We start from the raw sequence: 26,088 nt of genomic DNA on the forward strand, positions 1-26,088 counted from the left end.
TCAAACTGTGATAAAACTACAAACCGCCTCCATTTAAACATTCAGCTGATGCCTCCGCTGATGACGTTTTAATGTGCGGAACCATCTGGTTTCTTGTGGCTTGATTGATGTGTGTATCAGCCAATCACATCTGCGATCTCGAGTTAGAGGCTTGGATGGGCGGAGCATACCAAAATATCTAAGCCAATGAACAACGCTGTGAACGCCTCATTGGCCAATCAGAAGCTTGATACCAAGTGGCAGTTTATGCTTCAGGGTGGGTAGTTCATTTCTTCAGAGGGGAATACAGTGTTGTTAATCAAGGTAAGTAGTTTTTAGCGTGTTTTATTTCGTGTTTTATATTAAAATGTTTTTACACACTCGGTTGCGTGTCGTGTTTTAAACAAGCTAGGCGGTAGTTGAGGAAGCTAATGCTAACCGCTGAATAACGGTGTTAGCGGTACTTCCGTTAGGTTGTGTTGATAAAAGACGAGATGACGATTTCAGTCATGTTTTGGGTTTTATTACAGAGAGCTTTTAATGACAGTCACATGTTATTTATTACAGTGTATCTTGAATTAAAAACATTAGAGATATTGTCTCTGTTTAACTGTCCAGGCTGAATTTGAAGTTAAATGGTGCGCTGTTTATCAAAAACACATGGCAGCACACCAACACGCAAATAGCTTAACAACTCACTATAATACTGACATTATGTATGAAGTTATTACATGAATGCTGTCATGAATTTCCTGAGATTGTTTGATTGACTTGATTAAATGTAATTTGTCTTGCTAATTTCCTGAGCACCTGCCACATGTCATACAATAAGGGACTGTTCTTTACTTATCAGAGGAGGGGTGTGACTGTGTTTCTTTATTTTGATTTATTTTTTATTTTTTGCAACCATCTCCAAAGCTACAAATATTTTCCTTGAGCCTCCCTGAGTGACCATCAGAAAATGCATAACTGTCCTTGCCATAAATTAGTTATCATATTTTAAAAACGTACTCTGTGATGTTTGAAAGTTAAAAGTTGAAGATGAAATCCTGGAGTTGCTGGTTACTTCATCCAAACAGTTTATTTTTGGCCAAATTTTAAATACGAAAGTGATTTTGATTAAATATCAGTATTTTAAGCTCAGATTTGGTCATGTTTTTTTCCTGACAGAAGCATTCGTCTCACATAATGTGTGCAAGGACTGTCATAAAATTGAAAACCCAATGATAATTTCTGTTTGTACAGTTTCTAGCTATTATAACTGGTGTACTTTGGGTTATTTTTACAGAAAACATAAGCCTGCAGGTTCAGTTCAATGTTTTTTTTTTTTTTTTAATACAACATTTAAATTTGTATGCCCCTCCCTTAAGCTGAAAAATAAAAACATAAGGCCCTAAATGATTTGAAATACCCCCCTCCTTTTTGCACCACCCCCTCCCCCCCTCAAAATTAAGGAACAGTCCCTAATAGTTTCCTCAGTTTGGCTCAAGCTGTCAGAATCACTCTGGCTCTTGATATCGACATCTGGTTTTAAATGAAAAGTGATTAGATGAGTTCGTTTGAAGGCTCTTTGTCTTTTTCCGCAGATGTCTTTTACCACCCACCCCTTCCTCTCATCTCTCATTGTGTTTCACAGCTCCTCTGTTCTTTTTTTCCCCTCTTCATTTCAGATGCAGTTCATGCTTCTATTCAGCCGACAAGGCAAGCTCAGGCTTCAAAAGTGGTACGTGCCTTTGTCTGATAAGGAGAAAAAGAAGATCACCAGGGAGTTGGTGCAGACGGTCCTGGCTCGAAAGCCCAAAATGTGCAGCTTTCTGGAGTGGAGGGACCTCAAGATCGTATATAAGAGGTGTGTAGGATTGTTTATGAACAAAATGCTGTCTGGTTGAGCGCCCACAGAATAGAGATATTTCACACTTCTCTGGGCAATTCATAGACCCATCATTCATAGACATGGCTCAGTTGGAAAAGCAGGAGAAAGTGTTATCAAAGTGACGAAGGCATCATGACTGCACTCGGACTACAACGAGAAAGAGCATTAATTTTGCCTCATTATATCCTGTTGCCATGCCAACAGACGGGCAGGCAGACTAATGGTGAACTTGAGTGACCCATTCGGGACAGACAATCGAGGTGCCAGCCGGTCAGCAACTTTGCACCGTTGCACAACCAGTCTAATGTTAGCTCACAGTAATTACTTTGCCATTTTATATAATTATTTATATATATTTTCATGTGTTAACAACAATTCAGTGGACTCTTATTGCATCTTATTAAAGCATGAAGGTGTAAGTGATGGATCTAGTTGCACTGCAGCAGTCAAGGGGTGGGAATCGCCAGAGGACCCATGATACGATGTGAAAAAACAGTACAGAGTTATATATCTGAGCTCCAGTGTTGTTAGCATGTAACAAAAGCTTTTGCTTTTAACACTGCTGTATGGAGGCAGATCTTTGCACATGAAGAACATGATGGACTGTTATTTTCTCAGCTCTCTCTGAGTTGGATGGTAGTTTTGTCAAGCTAAGTGTGTCCAGTGTTGGTTGATTTTTGGCAGAGCGGGTGTAGCGTTAGCTTGACCGTCAGCGGCTAACGTAGCTGTGGATGGTGGAGTGTGAGATGGGCCCTCATGTTCAGAGTATTTTATTCTCATATGACACTGCTTGCAAATCGCATGTGTCATAAGTCCTCCTTTCCTTCGGTGTTTAAAAATTTAAAATAAGTCCAGACGTTCTGATTTCTTTCTCCGGTGCCTCCATCTTTGTTTGGATGAACTTCCTGCCAAATCCTGCTGCCTGAGACCTCTGCTGACCTCACCAGGAAAAAAAATCATCAGCACCATCTAGTGGACGGGGAAAACAAGAAAATGATTTTAATAATTCTACCACCAAAAATTGTATTAAAATGTGTATTTGCAAAAAGTAATAATGTCTATAAAAAAGATTGATACTTGGTGTCTGTGTGTCAATACAATATCGGCACATAAAATATCGCAAAACTGTTAAAGCAGCTGTGCGGAACTTTACGTTTTCGTTGATTATAGCGCCCCCTTTGGTCGAAGCGGTATGACACCCACAGCCTGGTGTCGTAAAATCTTGACTGCAACTGGCAGTTACCACATGCATTTGTTTTGGAGAGCGAAACGAAAATCATAAATGTTCTGGTGTAGCTCTGAATTTCTTATAAACAGAGGACAACTGCCTGCTGTGTATTTGTGTTCATGGTCACAGTCACAGATAATTTTGTGGCATTTGTTGTAACGTTACTAGACAAAAGCGGTTCACATCAGCTAACGTTACATTTAGCTTGCTTATAACTTCCATGTCGTCATATATTGAAGTGAAACAACGTCTAACAAGTTGCGGTATAAAAACAAAAATTACATACCTGTCGATTAGGAAAAGGCCCAACTCGGGATCAGTTTTAAAACCTTTCAAATCTCTCAGCTCTCTCCACTTGGTGAATGCCCGACCGAGGTTTACACGCGTTTGGGCTCGAGCCCTATCACTGTCCCGTTTAGCCTTCTTCTGTTCTTCTGTTCTTTTTCTTTTAGATGGTGCTCCTTCTTTATCCGCCATGACATCGAAAGTACAACCAAGTCCTTATAGATACATCTGGGAAAACTGTTATGTGTTCAGCAATGCCCGTTGCGTACTGCTTACTTGAAGAACGCTCTCTGTAAACACGGCTCTTCTTCTTCTCTCAATTTATTGGCGGATCGCAAACAACTTCCAGGTGCATACCACCACCTACTGTACAAGAGACTACTCCCTACTACATGTCTATATGGCTATTTAGCGAGCCAGGCTACGCTAAATAGCCATATAGAGAAAGGCTTTTTTGTCGCTGTTGGGTTCAAATAAATATGCAGATCTTCAAGGGGGGGTGATACAAACTAGGGACAGTTTTATGAATGGTAAAAAGTTCCGCACAGCTGCTTTAATATAATATTAACCCTTAAAAGTCATTAAATAGTCCTACATTTGAAATTGTGAGGTCTTAATTGCCACAAACATTTTATCTTATTTAATTGATCAAATTTAATTTTGTCAAAACGAGTCAAGCTCTCCTGCATGAAAGTAAAGCGGCAACCTCCGAGGCTGGCTCCAGGAGCAACTCAATCCCCGCAGACCACCATGTTAAAATGTCCGACATTACAGCAGAAATAAACATGTTTACATCCATAATAGTACAACAATGGTTTTGGTCTTTATAGCTGATTTTAACATCCATGACAACTGTACAGGGGGTGAATTTTTTGAAAGTCACCTGTTTACATTTTATTGCTGCCCAAAGTTATGCAAATGTAAGTGAGTCAGATCCACAGCTCTACCCTCTTGTCCAAACTTGTCCCCTCAAGCTCCATAAACTAAGATGGCGGTGGCCGAGATGTCGAAGTCGAGGCTTTAAAACTGCAGTTATATACAGTTTATAGTGAAAGTCAACATTTCTGATCAACTTAACTCACTCTAATAACCATATTCCTGCTTAAAACCTATGTCTACAAGGGACATATATATTTACCTTTACACTGACCTGCAATACTTGAATAAAAAAAATATGATTTGTCCCAAAATATGTCTAAAATGTGGTTAAAATAATCTTGAAAAGGTCTTTAAAGCACAAACTGTGAGTGTCTGATAGACACCCTGCAGAATACATCTTTGTCTGCATTGTTCTGTGCAGCTCTCAGCTCTCTAATTGTCTTAATAAAGAGAGTGTCCTACCTACTCACATGTCAAAAGAGAGTTTTTGGATACAGCTGTCAGAGTGTTAAAATAATGCCAAAACTGAACAATGGCTTTGCTGAAGGTGAAGAGAAAGAGGTCAGAGAGTAGTAATTACTCTGAGAGCTTTATTCAGTGTTGGTTGAGATGTTGTGATTTTAAGAAGACGTGAAAAGCCACAGACATTTGGAAATCCTTTTTTCTTGTTTTATTATTTTTTTTGGGCATATTACCTTTAGGTGAGAAGAAATTAAAATGATGAGGTGTTAGGTCAGTACAAAGTATACCCCCTACCCAACTGAGCCTCAGGACACCAAGTGGAAAGAGTTAACAACAAAGAGAATAACTGTTGCTGCTGTTTGATATTTAGGCTGTTTATAACCACCAAATTCTGATCTACCATCTGAATGTGGCAGCAGAAATCCAGACTCATCAGACCAGGCAACGTTTTTTCCAATCTTCTATTGTCCAGTTTTGGTGAGCCTGTGTGAACTGTAGCCTCAGTTTCCTGTTGTTAGCTGACTGGAGTGGCACCTGGTGTGGTCTTCTGCTGCTGTAGCCCATCTGCTTCAAGGTTGGACAAGGTGTTGTTGCTTCAGAGATGGTCTTCTGCAGACCTTGGTTGGAACCAGTGGTTATTTGACTTCCTGTTGCCTTTCTATCATCTTGAACCAGTCTGGCCATTCTCCTCTAACCTCTGGCATCAACAAGGCATTTTGGCTCACTGGATATTTTCTCTTTTTGGGACCATCCTCTGTAAACCCTAGAGATGGTTGTGTGTGAAAATCCCAGTAGATGAGTAGTTTCTGAAATACTCAGAGCAGAAACATAAAAATAACACATTAAGTATCCTGATTTAAAAGAAACGCTAATAAAATACAAGTGCATGTAGAGTAGAAATCCACCATTACAGTATGTTTTTGTGTTTGGAACATAATTGGGATCTGAACGGGTAAGGGAGTTTGTCTTCATGGAGAAATGATGCATTCGCTTTGAAAGGCTCGACCCTTTGACCTCCTCTTGTCATGGCTGCTGGCTCTGACCACGAGTCAGCTACAGTAAAAGTGCTGTCTCACCTCTCTGTAACAGACAGCTACACTCAACTGAACTGAACCTTTGTGTTTCCTGAGCTTGGCTCTGCCTTCCATTCACTTGCACACAGCAGACAAAGATGGAGAAGAAACAATTTAAGAGTATAATCAAATCAATAACGTCAACCAGTTCCAGTCCTGTGGAGGTTTGACTTTTGTTCCGGTATGTCATGCTTGTCTTTCTAAAGTCCACAGTAGAGTCCATTGTGCCCTCGTTACCTGCTGGTTGTGAGGGATCAACTGACCAGCTCCTTTATTAGCCAATCATCACATGCTTAAAGAGTGCCTGAGGGATTATCAGGGATAAAGAACCATGGCAGAATGAGGCTTAGCTCATACAGCCTCCTGCATCCGGCTTCTGGCTTTTAAATGAATACCCCGTACACAGTAAACAGCAATCCGTAATAATGGCAGAAGTGCTCTCTCAGCACTGTTACAGTGAGCTGGGAGACAGAATATATCACTGGGAGATTCTGTCTAAGTGATAAAAATGCATAAAGTCAGCTCTTCTTATATTTACTCTATCAGGGTGATGGTGCAGATTTTACAATAAAATAGTTTGTTTAGAGTGGAAACAGACAACTTTATAACTTTTCCTCCTCTAGTGTTTCCCAGTGGTGTAATTGTTGGCGCTGCTGTTCTGGATCGCTTTCCCGTTTACTCAAAGCAACGACCACAGTTTCCAGTTTTTTCGCCAAAAACTTTTTTTGTAATAGAGATATGACAACAGTTGTTATTCAGAAAACAACAACAAGCCAGAGGTATCAAAAGTCCAATTATATTAAGTCCTTTCAGAGTTCTAGATCCCTAGTAATGAGTGGATCTTCAAGCGTTTATATATTAATGTGAACTGCATATATTCTGATCCTCACTCTGAGAAAAAAAAAAGCATTGTGGAGTGTCGTTCCTGTGGGCTACAGCAACACTAAACCCCTGAGCTTGCCTGAGAAGGACTAAGTGCACAAACCTGCTATTTTTAAATATCCCGTGGAAAGAGACTCTCCCTGCAGCCTGTTTTATCTTGTTCTGAAAATGTCAGCGTGCAGCCTCGTTCTCTGGACGATAAACAAGGTGCAGACTGATAAAGGAGGAAATAAAGTGAGCCCTGGACGGAGCAGCGAGTGACAATAACCCCGCCCATATTTAAGAAGACTGTTTGTGTTGGAAACACTAGGGTCTAGGTACCATGTCTGAAGGGTTACTGTTGGTTCCAAAGGTACCACACTAAAGTGTTTAATGGTAACAGCTGACCGATATCAACGGGGCAGTCACTTTGGATACGTGGACAGATGATTCCTCCAGAATTGGTTATCTTTGTGTCACTTTGCATTACATCAACAACAAATAGGACCTGACTAAGCGAGTGCTTTGTCAGACACTCCAGGATGTTGCGATATTGTGATTGCACCACTTAAAACCAATTTAAGCAATCCCCATTAAGAACGGCCTCGCAGTTTTGTCCACAAGTTTCCCCCACGTCACCACTCACTTCCTTGTTTCTGGTTGTGAAGATGCAGGCGTATGAGACACCAGCTTTGTTGTTTTTTTTGTTTTGTTTTGTTTCGTTCTTCAGAAAGGCTGCGTTGAAATCAGGCATGTTAGGTCGCAACAATCCCAGAAAAACATGCAAAATCTTGAATGGATTGAGGCAGATTGATGTGCAAAATAGCGTAGTGGGAAAATGATGTGTTTAATCATGGGACTTGTATGAAGTTGTCGGGGCTGATCAGGATTTGACTTGGAGATAATTATGGGTAATGGATCAGTTCCAGTCCTGAACCTTGCAAAGTTTGCCAGAGTGCACACATGTAGGACTCTACTCTTTGGTAAAGGGGGATAGCTACCCACAGCTATCAGGGAAAACGAAAGGACCACCCTCTTCCGGTTTTGGTTGCGCAGTGGTTGATGCACTGTCTTTGTGTCATAAATCGAGCCTTCATTTTCCCAGGATATTGTACCTGGTGACAAACAGAATTACATCATGACAGCAAAGCTTATAGGAAACCAATCTAAATGCTGATGGTGTCATTATTCTAAAGCCATTACATTGTGTAATCAACATTTACTTCATAATGAAAAAATAAAGCAAAATAACTTGTTAAGGATGTCTGGTTTGTCACTGTGTGTGTGCAGATATGCCAGCCTGTACTTCTGCTGTGCCATCGAGGACCAGGACAACGAGCTCATCACACTGGAGATCATCCACAGATATGTGGAGCTGCTGGACAAATACTTTGGCAGTGTGAGTGTCTGATGTCTCCTCTCTTATTCTGTCGTATGTTAGGTATCAACATGGAGCCACCTGTTGAACCTAGACTACGTGTACTACGTGTTCATAATAAGTGCGCTTTAATTTCTAAAGGTTTGTGAGCTGGACATTATTTTCAACTTTGAGAAGGCCTACTTCATCCTGGATGAATTCCTGCTGGGTGGTGAAGCTCAGGAGACGTCCAAAAAGAACGTATTGAAGGCCATTGAGCAGGCCGACTTGTTACAGGAGGTAAGTTATCTAATGACATCGCTGTGGGAACAGTAATGATGATTTCATACCATTAGTCACTCTCTGTTTCTCCTGCTTCATTAGTAATCTGCCCTCAGTCTCCATTGTAACTGTGTCAACATTTGTGATTTCTCAGACGATGTTAAACTGCTTCCTCGCTTAAAGTTATAATCCTTAAGATTTCAGATCTAGTTGAGAAGGTTCAGTGTTACTGGTGGTGACAGAAAGTAAGGTTTAATACTTCATATTCAACAAGTATGTTTCCATTGCACTGTTTCGCATTTTGTTGTTGTCCGTACATCAACGTTTCCACCTCATCAAAGCGTAAAACTTCCACTCAGTTTTTTATTTGCAAATGTGCAGAACATTAGATGGAAATACACCTTCTGTGGCTGCTCGTTATTGTTCCATAACTTGCTGCAACATTTAAAACTAACGCTTTTTTGATGAACAGTTGCAGTCAGAGCTACTCTCTGTGATAAGTACATTGTGTTTCCTGTGACTACTTCAGAATAAAAGCTGCTCGTGTTTCATCAGCGGAAGGTTTTTTAACTAGCTGCTGAAGGAAATGTTGGTTTTGCATTAGTTTGTAACTTTATTCAGCTCTGATACACCGTGTACACCGTGAACAGTGAGGTTGATATAAAAGAGATAGAACAGTAACACTGGATAACACACTGAAGCATTTGTGAATTCTTTTCGCATGTGAAGGCAATTTAAATCCAGCGCAGTGATGGCAGACTCCGCCACTAACAATGAAGTCATTATATAGAGAGGCAACTACTGAATGTGAATACGTGGAATGGCGTTTGCAGACAAATTGTAGCCTAATTTACAAAGGTCTTTGCACACCAAGTCTGTATTTTATATACATGTAGCTTTGTGTTTTTGTAATTTGTCATTCGATAAAAATCGTCACGCACAGAAACCTTGCACACTGAGTCCGAGTATTTTATTGTTCTATTCATTGCAAAAATTTGTAGTTCGAGACAAAAAGGAAAGACGCGGTTGCTCCACTAGAGTTACCTCCCTGGCTGTTGCCTGTGTCTTGCATTTGGCACTGTGACTACTTGAAGACGCTGAGCTCTCCTTCCTCTATGTTTCCAGACTTTCGTCACGCTGCCACATTTTCTTCTCTGCTTCTTCGTCAGAAAATTCTTTTGACGGATGCTAAATAAACGCAGAAGCCTGTTCCCAAAACTTAAATGACGGATGGAAGCTTCGGAGACAGCGTGTAAACTTAATTGACACAATGTGAGGTCGTATTAATTTGTAAATGTGCAACAGTTTCGGACGAAGAAAACAGACTTGATGTGCAGTGGCCTTTAGTCTGAAACCTCTCGGTGCATTTTGAGTAGATGAAGCTGCAGCTGGAGCAGCTATGTACATGACTCGCCCACCATATCTACATGTCAGTCCACGATCAGCCACCCTGCACCTTTTGGTCTGGAAGCAGCAGCCCTGAAAGAAATACTAAGTTAGTGATTAGCTAGCTATGAAGGTTAAAAGAGAGGCAGTGAGGGTTACATCTCGTTACTTAAAGGGTGAATCATGTCTTCATGCACAATGAATCATAAAGTTAATCACTGCTACGTTTGGCCTCATATTTATTCACCAAGACACTGTGTGGTAGCAGGTTTCAAGTAACCGTCCTGTTGGTGGGTTCGTCCTGTAGCGATGGTGGGTGCGGTTTGTAGGGCAGTGTTTTGTAGGCGTCAAACAGAATGTGGCTGCATTTCTGATTTCCAAGGGTTGTTATCAGCGACCGTAGATCAAATGTCTCTGGACACAACAGGATAGACTTACAGCCAATCAGAGCAGCGCAACATGTGATGTAGCACTGGGCAACAGACAAATAGAAACAGACTACAGAGTGGAGAGATGAGCTGTGATGTTGTTGCATCATTTAAAAATAGTACTTCAACAGAAAGTTTAACATCAACTGGGTGTTTTCAGAAATGCCTCAATGACGCTTCTCTTTACTAAGATACGTTTACGTCCCTGGAACAAGGGTATGTGAGACAAAAACGATGTCTTCACATATTTTGTGTTCATTGCTAAGGCTCCTCCTGTAGTTAGGAGTCGTATCAACCCCCCCCCCCCCAAAATTAGATATTCGAGTGATTCGAGTCTGGTCAAATGGAAATCTGTCTTAATGGGAGGGGGATGAGACACATCTGCCAGAGCACATAAAACATGACCTCGCACATTCATCTGGTTCCCAGGCTAGAAGAATTGACAACTGTAAGTGGTATCAAACATGTGCTTTGAGTTTGTTAAAATCTTAAGGTTTACAACTTTAAGTTTTCTTCAAGTCAGAGTCGGAGTATCGCAGAAAAGTAAAAGCAAAGCAGCTAAAAATATTCGAGGAATTGAAATGTACTTAAATTAGAGTTCACTTCAGAAACGTGACACCTGCTTTATGTCTTGTGATTTCCCTTTCATCGGCTCCACTGTGCTTTATTGTCTCCATTTAGTGTGCTTGATCTCGATCTTGATTTCAGCTGACTTTTTTCTCTCTTTGCCTGTTTATTCTTTCACTGTTGTGATTTGCAGAATATAGACTTTCAGATGCGCCTATTTGCAGGTACAGTTTGTAAAAACCCAAATAACCCTGACTGTGTAGTGTTAGATCAGTAGCTTTAGACGTACTGTAGATTCACCAACACACAGTTAAAGCCAGCAGAAACAACATATCAGCAACAGCAATATTTCAAGAGTCATGAACACTATAGATATTGAAGTTGCTGGTGTGTTTTTCTGCTTCATGTTGACTTGATATCTCTGATGTAACTGTAATCCTAGGCACTAACCAATAACTCTTCATCAGCAGCATATCTACATGAAAAATCTTGGTACTAGAAAACAAAACAACATTGAGAGAAGGAACTTTTGTGTCTTTATATCCCCACAGTAGATGTCTGAAAATTAAAGGGAATATCAGTGAATTCAGTTCCAGGTTCAGTTATACAATATGTATTATATTCAAACATGTTCTCTCTGTCGGTGTCACTAAAATGTTCCCAATAATTTGATTCTCCAAACATCATATATCCTTCGAGTCTTGTATCTGATGGTTGAAGTGAGTAGAGCTCAGGTTGCAGCCCTGAAACAAAGCCTCATTGTCTGCCCTGCTGAGACCACACACAAACACTTCTGGCCCAGATTAGCATTTCATATAGAGGCAGCATAATTACAGTAACAAAACCACAGTGTCACTGCAATTAGGATTCTGGCCGGAGACAAACTGAGCAGCAAACCAACAAACACCACAGCTGTTTCAGCTCCAGCACACAAGACACTCCTTTATCAAAACCAAAAGCTGAACATGAACCTGAATTAGGCAAAATGCACTCAGTATTTGGCGTCATGCAGTAGTCTGGTATCGACCTCGTCAGTGTGTGCAGGCTGACGGGTTTACTGGATTTGTTTGCTCAACATTTAGTCAGTTAGCGAGCCAAAAGGCCGCCGCTAATGAGCTCTGGGAATCAAAATCGGTCACTGCTGGCAAACCATTAACATCCAATGGAGAGTGGAAGTTATGTAAACTGTAGAGAATGACCAATGCTGAATGACCAATACAAACATTCCTTAAAGTTGGCCATTTGTGATTTTTAAAATGTCACTAAAGCAGGATATTCTGCAGTTTTTAAAATAACCAGCACAAGTAACGTGTGCTGCAGAATAAACTCAAATTAAGTAGGGCTAAGTGTCTGTACAGGATACCTTCAAGATATTGACCGAAATAACACAGTACCAAGTAGCATCAAAAAGTCTCCAGTCAAACGATACCTGCATTCAATTCTTTTTATGCTTGGGTCTGATCCTGGAATGTGCCGACTCCCCAGCAGATCAGCAAACTTTCTGTTGCTGCTTTCTCCGGAGCCGCTCTCCTCAGTCAGTCTGTTCAACATACAGTATGCCTGGTTAGCATGTGCTAACACAGCAGTGGCTAACATGCAACACTGAGCCGTTAAACAATCCCAACAAAGTCACACCGACATCAAAGCAGCTCCGCTTTGTTGCTTAAGTCGTTGTGGTGTGGTGTATTTGACAGAGCTGGCAGTTCAGCATGCTGAGATGCCACCAAAACGTTTTAAATTATGGCGACACTACACACCACTCCTTTCACATTATAGGCGCCAAAGTACTCCATTGGTATCGGCATCATTTTAAGGGTAATTGTAACTTTTGAAACGATACCCAGCCCTAGAAATAAGAAAACAGTTGATCAAATGTACCTCAAGTTAAATAATTGTGCACATTATCTAATTCAGTTGCACTGAGATGAGCCATCACTGACCGATGATAGGCTGTTCATGTATCAGACAGGCTTTAGTCAACTTTACATGAATGTATTTTTCTATTTATTTAACCTTAATTCAACCAGGGAGTCCATTTGAGATTGAAATTTACAAGGTCTCTCATTTACAAGAGAGACCTGGCTGAGGTAGCAGCCAATGAAAACACATTGAAATGCAACAAATACAACATATGATACAAAATTTCACAATAAAACAACAACGATTCAAACATAGTGGCCTCACACGTCTCTGTCACCACATTTAAGGATAAATTCAACCTTTAAAAAAAGCTTTTGGCTATATATATCTTTATGTGGTGGTGCATTTCACTTTTTTACTGGTATATTGTTGAAAATATGACATCACATAAATATTTAATATTATTATTACTATAGAGTGGTGCAGGAACGAGTCCTTAAACCTGGAGATTAAGTAGTATTTCTGCATCCTGGTTTTTTCGGCTTGAAGTCAGTGGGTTTTTGTTTAGATGTCTGAAATAAAGTCTGTGGATAATACAAGCTTAAGAGACTTGCATGTTTTGTTCTGCTACATAAAATACATCTGTAATTACCCCACTTGTTGACTTTTAAGTTTTTATGTGTCTTAAAAAAAGGCAGTTGCTACCATGTGGCTAAACGAGAAAACAGAGTGTCATCACACCGAACACGGCTTTACAGCTCTGTTGAGGTTGTCAGTCATGTGACCATGGTGTAGTTTGTTTGTAGCCTAATGTTAGCTTTTTACTTGTGGTTATTTCATTAACACTTAAAAAGGAATCATAAAAGTTGTGTTCATTTCAAAATTATCTTTCTGAACAAAACATGTATGTGTTTCCCACAGAGCTTATTTTCTGTAATAATGCAAAATCCAATGGAAGAATCCTGTTGGCTTTTTGTCGAGGGAGCCAGGGTGATATTAACCTCTGGCTCAGCCTACAAAAAATGCCATTCCTCTCTCTATAGCATCAGAGAGTTTATTTTTACAATAACTAAATCTCAAGGCCTGGCCGTTTGTGTACATGTCGGACTTAAAAGTCGTATTTTGCCTTTGTCATTTCTTGCTGTGTGATAGATCCATCTTCATTCATCATCTTTGTCATGTTGCTACATGCACATCCTGTATTAAAGAGAAGACCAGGTCACGGCAAAGCATGAGGACACCAAAGTTTACAAACTCAGCTGACTTTAAAATGTTATCGAACAAACTTGGAATACAAATTGTCCTGAAGTTAGTAATGAAATGAATAAGCATTAGGAAATCCAACCGTGGCCCACAACCATTAGCTGTGAGGCAGCTGCAGCCCGGCCAAGTCTTTAATCCCTGAGGACAAACTGCAGCGCTGCTCATTGATTTACAGTCAGCAGCACCATCAGGTAGCTCGACTGTAGAGAACATACTGTACTGTGATCCTAAAAGGCTTATGGTAAGTTCCTAATGTCGGCGTTTTCCTTCTGAGTGTGAGCAGTTATGAAGTGAGGAGCTGTCTGAAACCTTTTAGATGATACTGTCACTTTGGAAGAAACAGGGTGGAAACCTCAAGAGTGCCAATCCACGTGTACCCTGTATTTATAGAGCCAGAGTGAAGACTGGGGAAGTTTGCCAAATGAGGAGGTCTTGTAACGAGCATAGAGTCCGTCCAGGCATATGGTAACTACGAGACTGGTGCAGTCAGTCAGTCAGTCAGCATGGGTTTCCAGTTCTGCGTGCTGTGGATTTCCACCTGCATGCACTTCTGTCAGTGTGACTGTCTAATAACTCCTGACAGAGAGTGAGGGTTACAACAGGCATGAGCTCAAACTTGAAAGTTTAGAACATGTCTGAACACACTCAGTTTCACTAACAGGCGGCATAATCCAACACTCTGCCATTTGGATGTGACTGTAGCAGAGAGATTAATTTGAATTTCTAATTTCATGCAAGCAACTTGTGATTTTTAAAATGTTTTCTATTAAAAACACATTTCAAATTCATATTGCCTCTCTTGATAATGGATGTTTAAAAGAGCTTTATGCTGCCTGTGTGAAGACTAGTCTGTCGTTTTACTAACAGCACTGAATGAAAATGCAGATTAATGATTCTGTGTGTTTGTAGTTGAAATGGTGGAAACATATTTCTAAACAATGACATTTAACCGTAGTATTTAACATTTATTAATGTTCATTCCATTGTTCCAAAATTTTGCTACCTCTTCAAATATTAAGATATTAAAGGATAAGGGCAGTGTTATTTTACATTTTGTCTTACATTCAACAAAGACTATGTAAAGACAGAAACCAACAATGTATATAACTTCATTTTGTCTGTTGCACTCAGCCTCAAACTTATTTGTTCCTACTGTTTTTATTGTATTTTATTTTATCAACAGCAGTTTATACAACAAAATTTAAATCATGAGAAGCAAAATAATTTCCCTTGCTGTTCAGATTTTTTCATGATTTAGAAACTGTTCATTTTGGGAGAGATATAGTGTACATATGAGCGCCATGAAATGAACTAAGCACAAAAGGTAAGGAAATTTGTGTTTGGTAGATTATTTCTTTGTTGTAACAATGCTTCTTGGCAATAAATCTTATACCGTTGGGAAGCCTGTTTATTTCCCTTGGTGCCACATTTTTAAGGAACATGCATTTGTGGGATGAGCAGCAGAGCTGAGTATGTGGGTTGCACCCATGAGAGATTTGCTAAATTTTCTCTGCCAATGCCAAACCGCTTTTTTTGCTGTTGACTCTTGTTTGGTGGATTGGATGATTGATGTCTGAAGAAACAAGACGTATTGGCAATTTAACAATTTATTAATTTAACAAACAGGAGCCTCACTAGCGCGTGGAAGAACAATACGCAGCCACAACAGCCTGGCACCTCCTCCTCATGCTGGTCACCAGCCTGGTCACACACTGCTGTGGGATGGCATCCCATTCTTCAACCAGCATTTGTCAACCTGCAAGTCAGCCAGTGTGGTTGTGTTGGTCACTCTGGCACAAACAGCATGCCCAAGCTGATCCCACAAGTGTTCAATGGGGTTGAGGTCAGGACTGCTGGCAGGCCATACCATCCTCTCCACTCCCAAATTCTGGAGGTAGTCTCTGATAAACCCTGCTCTGTGGGGCAAGCGTTGTCATCTTGGAGGTTAGGTCCCAGACTGTGGAGATATGGGATTGCCACTGGTTGCAGAATTCCATCTCGATATGTCTGCATTGAGATTGCCTCCAATGAGGTACCAATCAGGTACCTGACTGTCAGCACCTGGGGGTACCAGAAGCTCAAAAGAGTCAGTAGCAAAAAAAGCTGTTTGGCATTGGCAGAGAAGATTTGGCAAATTTTTCATGGGTGCAACCCACATACTCAGCTCTGCTGCTCATCCCACAAATGCATGTTCCTTACAAATGTGGCACCATTTAAAAGGGAAATAAACAGGCTTTCCAACAGTTTAACTTTCCTTACTTTTTGTGCTTAATTTTATATGTCGGGGAGACTTGAGAGGGAAAAAAAAGAATCGCAGTGAGATTTGCTAAAATAAACACCATAGAGTCTTCTCTATAATACCTCGAAACAATCAGGCCGTACATATTTCACCCTCTTGGCCCAGTATTTAACGAACACATTTTTCTGAAGACGAAGGGAAAAAGTAATCCTTTCCACAGCATATCCACCATACCGCTTCACTGGTGTGGTGGCTAGTCCGAGAGTCTCTGGGGTCGGAGAATGTCCGGCGGTAGCAAAGTTGTATCAGTTTTGCAGACAGTACGATGTTCATGGATCGATAACAACTGTGAACGATCATAACTGATATGAGCTACTGTCTCGCTTAACAGAGCTAAGAAATACACAAACCAAGAGAGAGCCGAGCCGCTGCTACCAAAAATAACTCTTTCATTTTCATTTCTTTAAGGATCATTCTGACTGATGATAATGTAAATTCTGTAATACAGTAAAACAGCGATATTTTCTGAGACCGTTATCATACCATGAAAAACTCATACAGTTGCAACCCTGTCTAGTAGAAACCAAAAATACAACCTTAAAATGAGCATAATAGTTCCCCTTTAAAATGGGTCACAAACATATTGGTTTATTTTTTTCCAAAACAGCTGGCTGCTGTAGTTTTTAAGCACACATTACTCAAAGAAGAGTAAATAATGCACTTGTTGGGGACTCTTTTCAGCTGTGGACTAATGCACATTTGGTGCTCATGTTCATGGTAAGAAAGGATCATGTCAGCCAGTATTATGCTGTGGCTGCCTTTTAATAGTTTTGGGACAACAGTGAAACTCTATGGCACAAAGGAATAACATATACCAGGGTTTGGCTGCATGCACAACACTGGTTGTTTAAATCAGTTCATTTTTGGTTTTGGTCTCTTCATTGAATTTGTTGACAAAAATAAAAAATGAAAAGAATATCACCAGCCAGAATACAAAGAAAAGAGCTTAATGGAAATGACTTATTATTGTGGTGCGTCCTCATCGTGGTCATTTTATAATCAGAAGAGCGATCAGATAAAATTCAAAAATGCCTCTGCTACTTGCTGCAGGTGACACAGAAAAACAATATTGTAATGAGGCTACATTTTTTAATTTTTAAAACACCAGGGCACAATAACGAGATCTAGATTCTTATCATGTTTTCCTAAATTCTAAACAAGCTCTGTGTAAGGTGTTTGTGTAATTGATGGACAAACAAGCACATGGTTTCTAATTTTCATAATTAAAGAAAAAATGCCATCCTTGTAAAAAATCTCAACATACTGCACATATAAGTAAGTGACAGTAATGCCGGGGTTAAGTTGGGGCACATTTGGAATGAGTGCCTCCGGCTTTAGTGAGTGCACGGTGCCGTAATTACGTGGAAAACATACCACAGGGGATTTGGTTGAAGTTATTTTAATAAGCCTTTAATGAAACATTTCTCAGGAGCTGGTCATTACTTCGGTGCCAGCAAGCAGATCTTCTTTTGGAATAATGATGCCTCAGAAGATTTCCTGCTCAGCTCGACTCTGCATGTGAGACATCAGAGATAAATTGAGCAGAGACGTCCCCCATGAAGAGAGCATTGTTATTGTGGTGGTGCACGGTTAACCTCCTGTTCCCTGAACACGTGCTGCAGATGTGTAGATGCTGTAGGTTCCTCAGAGATTCTCCAGTGTTCTGTTTATTTGTGTCCTTATAAAAAATGTTTGCCTCACAGGTGTGATGGTCCCAAATATGGTCTCTGAGTCCTCTGGTCTTTTCCAGAATTAGGCCTGCTGAGGTGAATACTCTGTGTCTGTGGATGTAGGCCGTCCATCCGCTAGAGCCCTCTTGTCAGTCTCTTAACTGTATTTATCAGTCTGTGTGTAGCTCAGTTCCTGTTGGCTCAGACAGTGTTCCTGGTCTCGTGTCACTAGCTAGTCTCTCCACAGCCGACGATACATGTTTGTGATGAAAACAAAGTCTGTGTTAGTGTGTTTGTCTTTGTTTTCCATGTATGTGTAACATTTCATTGACACTGTCCTCCACCAAATGTTTTATATGTATGTTCTTATTACATCTCAGCAGTTTGGTTAAGTGACATTTTGTCTGTGTTCTCAGATACATTTAACAAGAAGTGAAAATGAAACGACACACTGTTCAAAGTGTTTTCATATCTGTTAGTTTCTAATTGTTCGAGAAGTGAGGTGAATTTTATATTTATTTATTTTGGGATGTGAGCTAAATTAGGCAAAGCTCAAAGTTTAGTCAAGAGACATAAAAACCTGCGAGTTTGTTTGACTTTTGCTTGGTGGGAAAAGTAAAAGGACAGTTTGGAATTTTTGAAGTGGGGTTGTATGAGGTACTTATTCATACGCAGTGTATTACCTACAGTAGATGTCAGTCGGCATGCTCCACAGTGCAGAGTAGCAGGCAGGGGCACCACTGTTGTGGACGGGAGCAGCAGCAAAATATATTTTAGCCACCGAAAAGAGCTACATCGTTGTGAGTGTACGATATATTTGGATTTTATTCACAGCTTTACCTTGCTGTCAGACAGCTCTTTGTAGCGGGAAACTGATGCAGTTTTATTGCTCCTTTCAAAGCCAGACTTAACTGAGAAAAACAGAAATTTAACACCGCTGAATACAGGAGTTCTTGGTCTACTGCTGCCTCCATCAGTTAGTTTGTTTGTGTTATTGTGTGAATTTGGTGTTTTAAATCAGTGGTACCCAACTGGTCCAGCCACAGGGTCCAGATTTCTCCTTAGTCATTAGTTTAAGGTCCATGCAGTTTAATTTATTCAGCGTCATATTTGCATTTGGCCGTGTCATCAAGCTGGTTTGCTGTCTTAGTTAGGTAGGTGTCAAAACAGCACTTCAAAATAAAAGCTCCGTGCCGGGATTCACTGTACTTCCAAACTGTGTTTTTTACAAACTTGACATGTTTGCAAGTCACTTGCGGTCCATTCAGAATGGACCCATGACCCACTTTTTACATTAGTTTGGATTCACTGAAGTCATACAAACAAACACACTAGCTGATCGAGGCAGCAGTAGACCAGCAGCTCCGTGTTGTGCAAGGTAAAATTACTGTTTTTGTCAATGGATTCTAGTGGCTTTGACGAGAGCATAGATAGCATACACTTAAACTCTAACTGATTTTAATAGGTGGCTGAAGAATTGTTTTGCTGCTGTCCCCATCCACAGCAGTTACCAATGTACTGCTATGGAAAGAGGCAGCAGCAAAATGTATGTTAACCATGGACGTGTAAAGAACTCGGGTGTTTAGAGGTGTTTCGGGCACGTCCAACTGGTAGGAGGCCCGGGGGCAGACCCAGAACACGCTGGAGGGATTATGTATCTCATCTGGCCTGGGAACGCCTCGGGATTCCCCAGGAGGAGCTGGAAAGCGTTGCTGGGGAGAGGGACATCTGAAATACTTTGCCATTTTTAAAAGTTGCTCTGTGATACATGAAGCCAAAAAAGTTTGACTTCCATGTGTACAATTATCCAGATTTTTCGCATTGTTGGGCCCATAGAGCAAGCACACTAGAAATTTTTACTGGCAGGGCGGCTAACTTCCACTGCCCGAGTGGCTAACTTCTGGTTTAGCCCTCCGCTAACTTGAATGGGGATAAAAGTGATTTAATCCTGCAGCTCTTGTAGGCTTTCCAAATGTTATTGGACCGACGTTAAAAAAAATTAATCCACAGATTTAGAGATGTCTTTTTCACAATGTAATTCTATGTGGAAAAGCCCTCTTTGAGGTGATGGACCCTGGACTTTCCACAGTTTGGTCATAATGTTATATTGGCTTCAAAGCCTGCTGCACTTCATGGGGGCCTAATTTTAGCCACCTAAAAAAATCAGTAACAATTTAAGCGTACACTATATTTAAAATTTTTTGACCACTTCACTTTACAGTCTGACAGCCTTCTCCGATGGGGAACTGAAGCTGTCATATTGCTCTCTTTAAAGCCAGACTCCATTGACAAAAAAAGTAATTTTACCTCACAGAACACAGGAGCTGCTGGTCTGCTGCTGCTTTGATTGGTTGATTTGTTTGTGTTGTCGTGGAACTTTGTTGAATCTGAATTAAACCTTAAAAACACCAAAGTCCCATAATAACAAAATCAAACCGATCGAGGCAGCGGTAGACTAGTCTGAGTGGGCGGAAGTTCGCTGCATAGATCAGCCTCTCATTGGGCGGAACAAGCCACCCGCTGAAGTCCCGCCCTACCACCTCCGGTTGCAGTTTTCAACATGTCCTTTACTAACTTTTGTGGTGTTTGATCTTGCGGGGATGTAGCCATTTTTCTGCCATGGTTCGCGTCCTGTATAGGCGATATTTTTGTGGGTGTGTTACACCAAAACCTGTTTCCCCCCGGCAATATTTTTGAAGGTGCACCGTTGCTGTGGCACCGCCCAGAACGATTGTGATTGGTTGAAAGAAATACAAGCAGCCGGGGCGTTTTTTTCTCCAATCTTAAAGTGAGAGTCGGCCCAGCGAGACCTTTCTTTTCTTGAGAAAGGTCTGGTGAGTGAGACTAGCGGTAGACCAGCAGCTCCTGCATTCAGCAAGCTAAAATTACTGTTTTTCTCAATGGAGTCTGGTGGCTTTGAAGAGAGCATAGCAACAGCTTTGTTTGTCTAACAGCAAGGTAAAGCAGTCAAAATGTTCTAAATATGGCTAATATACATTTTGCTTTCCAGTCTGCTTCTCCAAATTCTCCACTGACTATGTATGAGTACCTCATATAACCCTGTTTCAAAAATCCCTAAGCTATCCCTTTAAGGGGCACCATAATGGAAGGGTTTGACATTTGGTTTGACATCTATCTTCTGATTTCTCAGCAAGAAAGCAAAAAAGTGCACTTCCTAGAAAATAAAAGGGACAATTCCTGTGATAGATAGTGGCGTAACGGCGGTGAGAGTAGTTTGTCTAAAGCCTGCTGTACTGTCTCCTGCATGTCCTGTGAATGAAGTGTCTGTATGAGGTGGCTGTTATGACCTCAGTGTTGTAAGCTGTGTGCGTTTCTCTCCCCCAGCCCCGTCATGAGTACTTTAATGTGCCTGTGTACTGATTGGCTGCCATCGCTGCTGCTGCTGCTGCTGCTGCTGCTGCTGCTGCTGCTGCTGCTATCCACCCTGCATGCTGAGCTCCTCAGTGCCTGGCACCTTGCTCTCTGCCCTCTGAGCATCTGTTATTGCCATGTGGTTTGGGGGGTGTTAAAATATTCTCAGCTCACTGTTCAGCTGTTCACCATACATGACAGTCATGATACGATATTGTCACAGTGTTAATTTAAAACTACAGTAAATGATGATAACACTTAGAGAAGTTACTCATCAGTGTGTTTATTAATAATAATGTAATGTGTTGTGTGGTGACATATTGGTACATGCCTGTCATTCATCCACTTATTATTGGTTTCATTGCAATAGTTGAACACCTCTCTTTATTATTCACTGTAAAACAGCAAGTGCCATCATGAACCAAGAGAAAGATCCACTTACTAGATTTTCTTCAGCGTGTTAAACCTTCATCAGTGAAGGGAAGTACAGCTTTAAAGGGGACTGCCACCTATGAATGTGAGCGATTCTCTCAAAGCCAGAAACCAGAGAAGTGAGTCTTAAACTTGTGATGTCATCAAGTATAAAGTCTGGAGCTGCTCCATAAACGATGAACAAGAGACTGATTTTGTGGACCCACTGAATATTTGTTTTCTTTTTTATATCACACCGGCGGTGAACGCTGTGTGTCAAAACATAAGCCCCCACACCAGCGGCTGCTGGATGCACATCTGGATGTAATGCTGTACGGCACTTCATGCCACTGTCCTTGCTACCCTGAGAATTAAATGCACCCCTCCCCCCAGTCGCTCTCTGCTTGTATATACCAGCTCCCATTGCACCTCTTCTTCTCTGCTCCTATGGCAGCTCGACTCCTCTCCTCACCATTGATGCATAAAGAGAACTCTGTTGCTGTTGCTGTGTCTCGTGTGTGACGAAACATAGATGAGGAGAGACTTGTGGTTGAGGTTGAGCTCAACAACCCACAATCCAGACATTATAAAGGCAAAAAGATATATTGGGTGAAAGATTAACTTTAATTAGGGGCTCTCCACACATGATTTTAAGCTAACGCAGACGTGGAGGAGTTACAGTAGTAGTAACTTTGTGTGCTTGTATGTTAACGAGCTGCGGCGCAATGTGTTCAGTGTGTGCTGGGGCGGCACGTGACACGTGTGTCATGTTTCTAGCTTCAGTGTCATCTGGAACATCTTTCACCATGGAGCAGTGGCAGACTTTATACCTTGTGACATCACAAATTAGAGTTTTAACACTCTAGTTTTTGGATTTTGAAGACAGTTGTTTGTGTTTACTAATATTTTTGGAAATTTGCAGCTGATATACTAATTATTATTTAAAGGTTTTATTGATAACATTTTTATGTAGATGAATCAGTTTTAATAAATAATACATCTACAGTTTTTATGTGCAGGCTAAAATTATGTCTTTTCTGAAAGAAAGAAATATGCTGTGAATTCATCATTTTAAAAATTTCATTGAGTCCAAAATTAATGTTTTCTTTCTATTTGTGTAAAATGTCTGACCTTTGGTTACTATGTCTAACAAGGCTTTGAACCAGTAATATAACAGCGTTGGTATCATGTGGTATCTCGGTGTTCAATTCAATTTAATTTTATTAATAAAGCCCAATAACACAAATCCCAATTTGCCTCAGAGGGTTTTACAGCATACGACATCCCTCTGTTGTTTGACCCTCACAGCGGATAAGGGAAAACTCCCCAAATACCCTTTAATGGGGAAGAACTGGTAGAAACCTCAGGAAGAGCAACTGAGGAGGGATCCCTCTTCCAGGACGAACAGACGTGCAATAGATGTCGTTGAGAACAGATCAACATGATAAATTAACAGTAATCTGTATGACACAATGAGACAGAGAGAGAGAGAGAGAGAGAGAGAGAGAGATGATGCAGGGCAAACAGTAATGACAACATCTACAACAACATTCATTTTAGTAATAAACATTAATGTTATCAATAGCACCTTTAAAACCAGTCGAATTCAGCTGCTGTAGTTTTTGGTTGAAAGAAAATCTACAGAATTGGATCAGGGTGGCATCTGACTGATGGTCACATTTATCACACTGAAGTTACACAACACAGATCATTACAAAATGATCCACTCATGATGGATCTGTTCTCCACAGCATCCCCATTTATTCTTCTGTTTCTCTGTGCTGTTGTCACTCAGAATTTGTGGGGAAAGTCTGCCCCCTGTGGTGCACACGTGTGTCTGACTGTGTTGAAGTGCTCAGTACATCTTAAAGGCATTTGATTTGAGTGTAAACAAACTCTCTGTAAAGAAATATTTGAAGACCAGATCACAGAATATGATCATCTGAATTCTGATGTCATTTCAACACAGAATTGAAGACCGTCACATTCACACTGAAGTGTTTATTATGTCCAAGAGGTGTTCATCCAGTCAGTTACTGGTCTTTATGGTGTCTCTTGTGTATTCGTTGGTACAGTTTTGTGTTTGTCTTCTCACTTCATATCATATGTGTTTGAATTTTAGGTATTGTCCTTGCTTTGATTTGTAGGAGTTGTTATAATGTTTTATTAATCAGAACAAATCTAGTTCAGACCACAGCACACACTAGAAGTTCTAATAGCTTTTCAATATTTTAAATGATTTTTAAGAGTTTTAAATTATTTATAGCTCCTGATTATTTACCGTTTAAATAGATAGTGAAGATCCTACTCTCGAGGTAGGTTTCTGTAGTAGAATTAAAGCTGGGGTAGGTAGAAATCTTCCTTTGAAAACACACCCTCCTCCTGCAGCCCTCTCCTCTCTCTGTCCTAAGCAGCAAATGTGCACAGGCACATGCACGCGCTTCATACAGTGTTTCCCATACGCTGATTTATATATTATTTATATTGTGTAGTTGCACGCAGCTCATTTGCTCAGTCCCTCTGCGATCTGCTCTCTCTTCCTGTTTATCAGACCACAAAGGAGACAAGGATTAGCTGCGAGCCATCCCATGGTCCCTCCGCCTTGCTCCTCACCGCTGTGGACTGCTTCCTGGCAGCAGCTCTGCAGACTGACCTAAGTCAGCGCCTATAGTGTATCAAATTCGGCCAGTGCAAACCCCTCATCCTCGGGTGTCACATGGGCGGGTGGCTTGCAGCAACGCGGGGTCTAACCTGTCTAATGTAATGGCAGCAACAGAAAGTTTGCTGATCTGGTGTAGAGTTGGGGCTGTCCGTTCCCCTTGAGCTGGGGTTTGCACTGGCTGGATTAGTCGCTGCAGCTGCTGACTGGGGATTCGTCTCCAGAACAGCGGCCCGCTCTCCTTTCGATGAGGTGGTCTATAACGGTGGGGAGTGAGGCGGATGTTAGCTACATAAACATGAACTTGAAACCATAGCTGCGAGCCTTTAGCCCCGTTTCCGCCAAACACTTTCGGTATGGTACCTTTGGAACCAAAAGTAACCCTTAAGACATGGTACCTAGACCCTACTGTTTCCACTGCAAACAGTACCCTTAAATGTGGGCAGGGTTGTTGTCACTCACTGCTCCGTCCAGCACTCACTGTATTTCCTACTTTATCAGTCTGCACCTCGTTTATTGTCCACAGAACGAGGCTGCACGTTTTTAGAACAAAATAGAACAGGCTGCAGTGAGTCTCTCTCTCCATGGGATATTTAAAAATAGCGTATTTGTACATTTAGTCCTTTTCAGGCAAGCTCATGGGTTTAAGGCCCGTTTCCACCGCAGGAACTTCAGGGTAATTTTACGGGGCCGGGGCCGTTGGTGCGTGTCTCCACCGTTTTGTGTTGCTATGTGTGGTATGTATTCAGTTTTGGGAAATCACGATGTCTAGAAAGCATCAGCTGACAGGGACAGCTAACAGCAGCAGCAAAGTTAACATCAGGACGTCATCTGATAAAAGCCTCCCGTTGTCGGATACAACATGAAACTACTCCAGTTAGCTCAATCATGTTGTAACTAAGACATCCACTGGGAAAAAAAAAATTTTCACGGATGGCTAACGGCATCCCTACGCCCCTACGTTGCCCCGGTCAAAATGGTCGCGCAACCATTACGTCACATACAGAGCCAGGTAACTTTACAGGAACCTTCCTCCTACTCCGCTCTCTCAGTGGAGACACGGCGGTTGAGAGGGCCGAGCGAGAGGACGTTCTTGTAGTAGTTCCTGCCCCCCAAATAGTACCAGGAACTTCTTCAGTGGAAACGGGCCTGTAGTGTTGCTGTAGCCCACAGGAACAACGCTCCGCGATGCTTTTTTTCTTCAAATGAGGTTTAGAATATATGCAGTGGTCGTAATTAACATCTATTTTTAAATGCTTGAAGATCCACTCATTACTAAAATTGTATCTCATCCAAGAGAGACAATAAAAACTAAAGTAATGGCTAAAGTTGTCTAAATGAAATTTAAGGTGATGGATTCGCTATTGACCAGTCAACGGACTGCAGTGTTCACAGCTCCACCTTTTAGTACCAGATCTGTGTGCTAAGTACCCCAACAGAGGGGACCAAACATGGGAACGGTAAGGAACGGTTCTATTGGTACCATCCACAACTTTTCACAGTGGAAACAGAAAAATTTGCGAAGGAAATGGGGCTTTTGGCTCTGGTTAGGAGAAGGCTAAACTATTAGCAACATTTTCTCTCCATCTCTGAAACACTTTGCCAATACTGGCACACGTTTGATTTTGTTTATTGTCAGACTCTCTTTTAGACTCTGTTTGAAAAGTCTGTCTTCCTTTTCTGGGTCCCTTTGCAGCGCAGGCAGTCGTTGCCAATGCTGGAATAGCAACCTAATCTGCAGGATTCTCCGCCACTGAATCAGGCTGTCACTGAAGGGACATGCACTCATGTCTGCACTTATAGAACAGCCAGTAGGAACGTCCCCTCTCTGTCTGAATGACCTGTGATTGGTCAAAGTCTCCTGTCACGGGCTAGATTTTCATAAGCCTTAAAA

At 41.2% G+C, this 26,088-nt stretch overlaps 1 protein-coding gene across 5 annotated transcripts in view; it reads left to right on the forward strand.

Annotated features, from left to right (window-relative positions):
* The first annotated feature begins 218 nt into the window (after positions 1-218).
* The window catches only part of LOC117254401 (AP-1 complex subunit sigma-2), a 52,142-nt gene continuing 26,272 nt past the window's right edge, over positions 219-26,088 (forward strand). For 2 of the 5 annotated variants that reach the window (XM_078168556.1, XM_033622703.2), the window contains exons 1-4: positions 219-303; positions 1,650-1,828; positions 7,931-8,039; positions 8,160-8,297. In XM_078168556.1, the coding sequence (XP_078024682.1) occupies positions 1,650-1,828; positions 7,931-8,039; positions 8,160-8,297 (426 nt within the window). In that variant the 5' untranslated portion in view covers positions 219-303. Of the gene's footprint in view, positions 304-1,649; positions 1,829-7,930; positions 8,040-8,159; positions 8,298-10,853; positions 10,885-14,173; positions 14,249-17,785; positions 17,849-21,097; positions 23,016-26,088 lie in introns of those variants that run through there. The other 3 variants (XM_033622698.2, XM_033622702.2, XM_033622705.2) reach the window with 3 other exon arrangements.

This window comes from Epinephelus lanceolatus, chromosome 6, assembly GCF_041903045.1.
Source record: "Epinephelus lanceolatus isolate andai-2023 chromosome 6, ASM4190304v1, whole genome shotgun sequence".
In the NCBI taxonomy this organism is placed as follows: Eukaryota; Metazoa; Chordata; class Actinopteri; order Perciformes; family Serranidae; genus Epinephelus; species Epinephelus lanceolatus.